Source organism: Biomphalaria glabrata, chromosome 8 (assembly GCF_947242115.1).
Source record: "Biomphalaria glabrata chromosome 8, xgBioGlab47.1, whole genome shotgun sequence".
Taxonomy (NCBI): domain Eukaryota; kingdom Metazoa; phylum Mollusca; class Gastropoda; family Planorbidae; genus Biomphalaria; species Biomphalaria glabrata.
The window spans coordinates 47065203-47073272 of NC_074718.1; the positions used below are offsets into that span (position 1 = coordinate 47065203).

At 34.4% G+C, this 8070-nt stretch overlaps 1 protein-coding gene across 3 annotated transcripts; it reads left to right on the forward strand.

The window, feature by feature from the left end:
* The first annotated feature begins 1899 nt into the window (after positions 1-1899).
* Positions 1900-7860, forward strand: LOC129927771 (galactocerebrosidase-like). Of its 3 annotated transcripts, XR_008779427.1 has the most exons (5): positions 1901-3116; positions 4127-4517; positions 5049-5137; positions 5271-5432; positions 6336-7860. XR_008779427.1 is itself a non-coding variant. In XM_056038873.1 (4 exons), the coding sequence occupies exons 1-4, from the start codon at positions 2964-2966 to the stop codon at positions 6357-6359; spliced, it is 333 nt and encodes a 110-aa protein (XP_055894848.1). In that variant the 5' UTR covers positions 1900-2963; the 3' UTR covers positions 6360-7860. The 3 variants fall into 3 exon arrangements, 1 of the variants encoding a protein (XP_055894848.1); XM_056038873.1 differs by lacking the exon at positions 4127-4517 and having other exon boundaries at positions 1900-3021; XR_008779428.1 differs by lacking the exon at positions 4127-4517 and having other exon boundaries at positions 1905-3116.
* The last annotated feature ends 210 nt before the right edge of the window (positions 7861-8070 follow it).

An 8070-nucleotide genomic window follows, 5' to 3' on the forward strand; every position in this document is an offset into this window, starting at 1 on the left:
CAAAGACAAGTTGTAGTCGTACGATCTTCTATACCCAAGAATCGATGTCTCAATTTTTTCATCTATCTGAGCACTCTACAATCGAAAGTACAATTCAACCTTTGTGTGTGTGTGTGTGTGTGTGTGTGTGTGTCATTGCATCCTAAGTAAGCATTACCATAGAAGAGAATGAATGAGATTTTGCATTCAACATTAAATGTAGAAATTGGACTTTTTGTTTTGGTCACTTGTGCCAAATTTTAAACATACGACGTTGGGTTTCCATAAAGTTTGATGGCTTTGAAAAGAACTAGTTCTGTTTAGGCTTTATGAGCTCTTCTTGAAAGATTCGTTGCAGAGTGTGGTGAAATAGTTGATACTTGTTTATGTTTGTATAGCGTCGTGAGAATGTGTTCACAACATTGGTTTTGAAGTGAAGTTTGAAGATTTACCTTTAGTCTGTTGGACCGTTGGGGCACCAGGCAAGATTTGTCGACCGTCTTTCTCCATTCCTCTCTTTTTTTCCCCTTGTTTAGAACCTCTCTCAATGGCAGGCCTGTCCATTCTTTAATGTTGTCCTCCCATCGCTTTTTCTGTCTGCCTCTTCTTCTTTTCCCTGGCACTGTTCCCTGAAGGAAGGTCTTTGCGAGCCCCGTAGATCTTTTAATGTGGCCAAAGGTTTTAAGCTTTCGTCTTTTCACAATAGTTAGCAGGTCATCATGGGCTCCGATCGCTACAGTAACCCTGTCTCTGATTTCTTGGTTTGTGATGCGGTCTTTGAATGTGATGCCTAGGATCCTTCTGTAGCATCTCAATTCCATTGCTTGGATCCTCCTCTCAAGCTCTGCATTCAACGTCCACGACTTGCAAGCATATAAAAATGTGGCCATGACCAGAGAGCGCATCAGTCTGATTTTGGTGCCGAGGGCTAAGCCCTTATCTTTCCATATTATTTTAAGTTTTGAAAGGGCTGCTATGGACTGTGCTATTCGGGCCAATAATTCGGGTTTTGTTCCCTCATCTGAGACAATAGCTCCGAGGTATTTGAAGCTGTTAACACTAGTTAGCTTTTCACCTCCAATACTGATGTCTCTTTTAAAGCCCTGATGGCTATTGGTCATAATTTGAGTTTTTTTGGCATTTATTTGCATGCCATATGCTGTGGCAGTCTTGTCAATGCGCATCACCAGGTCAGCTAGTTCTTCTTCTGTCCCTGCTAGGCCGTCAATGTCATCTGCGAAGCGCAAGTTAGTAATTCTTCTTCCTCCAATGCTAACAGTACCTTCATAGCCCTCGAGGGCATCTTCCATTATCCTTTCAAGGAAGATATTGAAGAGTGTTGGTGACAGTAGGCAGCCTTGTCTTACTCCAACTGTGGTTTTGAACCAGTCCCCAATATTATTGTTGAAGTACACGGCACTGGTGGCATCCTTGTTGAGGTTCTGGATAACTTTGATTATGTTTTTATTAATGTTGTACTTTTCCATTGTCGCCCAGAGTGCTCCGTGCTATAGGCCTACTCAATCGGAAGCTTTCTTGAAATCAATAAAGACATGGAAAAGATTCTCTTGGTGTTGGAGATATTTCTCACAGAGTATTCTGAGGTTTAGGATTTGCTCTGTTGTGCTGCGACCTTGTCTAAAACCTGCTTGTTCTTCTGATATGATGTTGTCTGCTATCGGTTTTAGTCGGTTTAATAAGGGGATACGGATATGGCTTGTTGTGTGGTATATGCGTCCAGTACAGATGATCGATGGTCTCCCTACCCTCCACTATCCCCGCTTGTCCTGGGAGGAAGTTTGGGCTAGGGTGCAATAAACTTGAAATATGAAAAAAATATTCAAAACATTAAAAAAAAAAAATTTACACATTGGACAAGCGAATGTTTCAATATTAAAATTTAAAAAAAGTCTAAACGTAGCAGCTTTAACGAACATCTACTACGTACATTAGGATTCCAAAATATATTGTACATTTAGGCCTACTTCTAAAAGAAAAACGCGAAAATTATGTCTGTATGTTACTTTTCTTTGTCCTTATAACCGAGTTAAACCGTTCCGGATCCCAATTGGGATGCTTTCAGCGCTTCCCTAGACCAAATCTTGCTAAAAAAGGGAAGGGGGCGCAAATGAAATTGTTTTCACAACTAGTAAACGTTTGAGAAACACGGATCTACAGTTTATTATGGAATATTAAGGTACATTATAGTTTGTATAATTGAGTACGCATTTTAGCATGTAGGCTAAATGATGTATTTCAATAAATCTCAAAAGTGATTCTCTTGGCAAAAACATTATCTATATATAGCCTACCTTACCTAAAGACATGCGATATTTTGTTCTCTTAGTTAAAACAGAAGTCATAGCTAATCAATTTTTCGCCAAACAAAACTGTTATAAGTGAATCTGAAACACAATAGATGTCAGAACACAAACGGCTTTAAAAAAATGACTGTTATAGCCTTATAGGCTACAGCAAGTCCTTTTTTTATCACGAGAAACTTTAGCATTTTGTAGAAGCGAAGTTTTAGATTGTGACTATATAATAGGCCTATATATTGTAGATATTTTGAGCTAGGTAATACACTCTATAGTTATTCTTATTATTTGAGCGCAATGTATTTATGATATTACAATTTTTGTTCCTAGAATAAAAAAGGGGGGAGGGGGCGCCAAAAAATGGCGTGTTACAGATACACTGCCCGTTTTTAAACAGTTACTTCAAGATATCTAGTCAGGATAGAGTCTGGCTTTAACATCTTCATTATAGTGATGTTTTTATTTTAAAAACTCGATTCTTTGACAGTAAAGTATATCTACTTCAGTTTACTGGATATCGACGAGCGGTACCTGTTGAAAAAGGTTTGAAAAGCACTGATCTAGATCTAGATCTACTGGGTAATAGTTGAAAGCAATCGTATATTTACTAAATTCTTTATCACTTAGCCGAAATTCGTATCTATAGTTTTGTATATAAATAACAAAATGGCGAGTGTTTTGCTTTCACACTCACAGCATTCGCAGGTTGAAACTTTAAAGAGGCGTAAGAAACAAACTAAAATTCTAAAAAAATAAATAAACTAAAAAATTCTTTTGTCTGTTCGCGAACATTTATCTTTATCGGATGAAGCAACACGGGTAAATGTCTTAATAGTCTAAACTGTTCTAGATCTAGTAAAATCTAGTACCATAATTAGTATTTTGTCTAAGTCAAAGAGTATAGTAGTACAGTAGTACTAGTAGTTAGTAGTAGTACTACTAAGTACTAGTAGTAGGTAGTAGTAGTAGTAGTAAAATCTACTCTAGTAAATCTAGTAACTATTGTTTCTATTCTAGTTAACGATGATTTTACCGTAAGTAGATTTTAGTAGATCTAGACTCTAGACGTCTAGATAGATTATCAATATCATATCTAGATCTAGTAGATAGTCTATGTCTATATATATGGATCTCTAGACTCTATTACTCATAAGTTAAATTATTATTATATATAGAGAGATCTAGGTCTAGAATATTGACCTTGAGGCACTAGTAGACTAGAGGACAAGTTTAGATTAGATTTTATTATCTTATCTAATGTAGATTTAGATCTAGAATATATTCTATCTCACAGTATCTGTATTACTATTATTATATCTAAATCTATCATCTGGATGATCTAGCCATGGGCATGGGCGCCCTCAGGATTTTTCACAGAGTGCAAGCTGCTAACCATGGCTCAAAGTCTTAGCCTCAACAGTAAACATTAAATACTCTATTTATTCATGAAATAAAAATACAAACTAAAAACGTGAACAAAATCTTCAATGTACACATTCATTGTTAACTTTATCAGTGAGGACCGTGCTTCCCTACATTCGATCAAACGAAAACTGCAAATGTTTGGCTGCTGAAACTGTCAATAACTTTACTAAATATACTAATGCATTGATTTTCGTTGCGATGGACAAGCTGCTGCTGATCGCTTATCGAGTAGTTCTGATATTCTTCTTTGTATTGCAGCTTTTAGGATGAAGACAAAACAAGTTGAACTGACCATTATTATTGCTCGAAAAGCGAGACATATGAAGCAAGTTAAGAATCAAGATATGTAATGTAAAGCCATGTTCTCTAATAACTCCCAAAATCCAAACATTTTTTTTTCTCAGTTTGTCTGTCGACTGCGAAATTCTCAGCTGCAGCAACTCAATATTTGGTATCAGGCTTTTCTGCCAGCAGTCTCTTCTTCCTCAAGATGACATTTCTGACGTGTTCCTTAGGATGGTCATGTTGGTTTTTGATTATGTCATTAAGGATGTGCTGTTGAGTGAAAAGACTACTACACAGTGGAAACTGGTTCAAGAACAGATGACTAATTAACAACAATGAAAAGACAAATCAGAAACAAGAGGAGAGGCATTTACTACACATGTGCAGTTTGTTTGGTTTTATTTACAGTCATTATTTTAAGATCCGCCAAACAGTCAAAGATCTCAAAGTTGAGACTTAAATCTCGAATGGATTCTTATTTTTCAGTTGATTGTGTCTAACACAAATAAGGTAAATTTAAATTTAGCAACAACGCTATCGTTAGGGACAGTTACAGAAAAAGAAAACTAGCCATCAGTAGGACAGCCTTGGGCAGCAATGACATTAGACACATGCAGTGCGTTTCTCTGAACCACAATTTCTTCACTAAAATACCCAGCAAATGTAGTTAATTCATGATGTATTTCAGGTGATATACTTTCCATATTTCACAGGCATAAAGCAATAGTAATCTAATGTGGTGTATAAAATACAAACATGCTCAATGTGTGAAGCACCATTAAAGAGTGGCAACACAGTTTTTCTGATATACTGGGAGATGTGCATTTGTACAAACTTTTTAAAGGGATTTAAGTTTTTCTTTGATCATCAGATAAATATTTGATAAGCAAATAGTCCTTTTTTCTGAGAATTAATTGCATTTTTTTGTGTAGAGATAGGAACACCTCAAACACCCAACAGCTCTGTAAAAAGATCTATATCTTACATCAGAAGAACACTTTTTAAAAAATAACATCTATGTCTCCCTTAATATTTTTTCAGATGGAACTGAAGCATCCCACATGCACAATAGCAATAATGAGAACTATGAGAGAGGATATGAATTGTGGCTTATGGTTAAAGCCAAAAAGGTATTTGGTGCATTATGTAACCAATCATCCAAAAACTGTAAAATGTAGCATAAGATGAATACAATGTGTTAAAATAAAATAGTTATCAAACTGTTTATTATATTAAATTTTAATATATTTTTTTTTGCTGCAGAGAAATCAAAATATTAAATTGTATGGCCTTACTTGGGCATTTTCTGGTTGGATTGGTCAAGGCACACATAATCCTTATACAAATGTTTCTCTGACAGCTTACATTGTTCGATGGATTACTGGAGCTAAAAGAAGGCATAATTTAACAATAGTCTACATTGGGGTAAGTTTCCGTAGCTGCACCTACACTTTCCATGTTCTTATGTATTGGTTTTCTCTCGACTGTTTTTGTTGGTCTTTCTATTACATACACAATTTAGTTCATAATATAAATATATTTTTATTTAACTCTATCTTCGTTTTTGAAATTTTTGTTCTGTTAGAAGGCCTGCATACAACATTTATTACACATCTGTGTTTTCTCTCTCTTTGCAGACTTTAAGAAATGCATTAGATTTAAATGGCTTTCAAAAACATTTTAATTATAGCACATGATGGAAGATGGGATATTGCTCATAACATTTTAAAAGATAAAAAATTAGCTAATCTATTTTATGCTATTGGGTATGTTGGTTACGTTTCTTTCGCAAAAGCTAGTGATGATGAGATAGAAACATATATATACAATGGGATGCCTGAATCAGCCAGGAAAAACAATGACTAAGTAGAGTTTAATAAACTTAACATGCATGACTAGCTTGATCATGAAATGTATAGGAGATAATTATATTCTCTTTTGAAGTAATGCCTGTAATATAGAAGATATGAAGATTGTGTTGTCCTGTTCTTTTGCCTTGTGCCTGTGGATTCCCATCTAAAGCCTGAATAGCTCTTTTGTTGGCATTTTTATTTTAGATGTATCTTATCTATTGTTCACTATTCATTAAGTTTTGAAAGTGGTTTTCTGAGTTTGGAAAGACCTAATCAACTTCCTAACAAACAACTCTGCTAGCTTGTAGACAACTAGGTGAACATATAAGGATATCTAGCATGTAATAACTTCTATAAAACTTTTAAAAGAATAAGTATGTTATTATGAGCTTTTTTTTAAAGTAAAAGCATATATTAATATATTTTATAGAATTGCATTTTGGAAAGTGTTATGCAAAAGTGATTCTGTTCACAGCTGCCATTATCCAAGCACATATGATTCTCCGGAGGCTTACATCACTGGAAAAAGTCTTTCGGCTTCTGAAGATTACAGTACATGTAATGCTGCAAATGGAGGAGGATGCTGGGCCAGGTAAACACTCTATAACATAATGACATAGTGAATGAAATAAAATTGTATTGTAATTTTAGTCTAAAATAGTGAGATATATATATATATATATATATAAGTATACAGTATAAGCCAGTTCCTGAATTAGCTTGTTACAATGCACATTGGCCAAGAAATACAGCCAAAGTTTAAAATTCTGGATAAAGTCATCTCTATTTTACTTTGGCTAGCTATTTTCTGTATAGGCAAAAGATTGGCAGCAATTCTCTCTGCAAATGATGATGTGCTGATTCATAATAGAACATTTGACATTTTTAATCATGGGTGGTTGAGGGGGGGGGTGCTAAGTGGTTAAGTGCGGTTGCTTTAGAGCTAAGGGTTTTCAGGTTCAAATCTTGTTGAAGATTGTTTTTGAATTTCAGGATTTTAGAATGCCTTGGGTCAGTGCAATTCTAATGGGTATCTGACATTAGTTGGGGAAAGTAAAGAAGGTTGGTCGTTGTGCTGGCCATATGATACCTTTATAACAGTAGGCCACAGAAACAGATGACATTTACATCATCTGCCATATAGATTGAAAATTCTAAAAGGCATTCTTTTTACATTTTAATCCCTAACTATTCTAAAAATTCTAACCATTTTTTCATTCAAAGACATTTTTTCTTTTCTGAGCAACTAAATTGATGATCATGTTAAATCAACATTTGATTTTTAAAAAATAATTTCTGATTTACTTTGATGCAAGAAAAAGCTAATATTATAAGCATTACTCACCATAGTCAAATTATGCACTTTTATAAAGTATGCTAAGTAGGCTTAGCAAAGCATAAAAAAAAAGAATATTTGCTATTGACCTTTTCGAAAATTAAAACAAAAAAAAAATTTTGTGCCAAGATCATTATACTATAGCTTTTTATTGTATTGCATGCCACCTAAAAAAAGTTTGACATTCTGCATGATATCTACTGAGGTCAATGAAATATGGAAAAGGAGCTACAAACTAAGTACATTAATGAAACCAAAAAAAAAAAAGAATTAGAAGATAACTACCATGTCAGACAAAAACTGTCTAATTTTAAGAAAGGCCTAACTTCTAACTATGACCAATTGTGACAAAGAATACATTTTATTACTTAATTATCAGAAAGAATGTCAAATTAGGTAGGAGGTGTGGTGGCCGAGTGGTAAAGTTGTTAGCTTCTGAACCAGGGGTTTCAGGTTTGAATTCTGGTGAAGACTGGGATTTTTACTTTCTGTAATGTCTTAGTGTCAATGATTAGATTGACCATGGTAATGACTTATGTCAATAAAAACATTGAAAATGGTAATGAGTTAGTGTCAATGATTACATTGAGAATGGTAATGACTTAGTGTTATTGATTGGATTGAGAATGGTAATGACTTAATTTCAATAAAAACAACAAAAATGGTAATGTGTTAGTGTCAATGATTAGATTGAGAATGGTAATGTCTTAGTGTCAATGATGACTTTGAGAATAGTAATGTGTTAGTGTTAATGATTACATTGAGAATGCTATGTCAATGATCACTTTGAGAATGGTATTGTCTTAGTGTCAATGATTAGATTGAGAATGGTAATGTCTTAGTGTCAATGATTAGATACAGAATGGTAATGACC

What these genes read in the sequence shown, in the direction of transcription:
- LOC129927771 (XM_056038873.1), top strand. Translation starts at nt 2,964, where the DNA reads ATGGCGAGTGTTTTGCTTTCACACTCACAGCATTCGCAGGTTGAAACT. An exon ending in GGTTGAAACTTTAAAGAGGC is followed by an intron (nt 3,022 to 5,048) that starts GTAAGAAACAAA and finishes ATATTTTTTCAG; the next exon opens with ATGGAACTGAAGCATCCCAC. An exon ending in TTATGGTTAAAGCCAAAAAG is followed by an intron (nt 5,138 to 5,270) that starts GTATTTGGTGCA and finishes TTTTTGCTGCAG; the next exon opens with AGAAATCAAAATATTAAATT.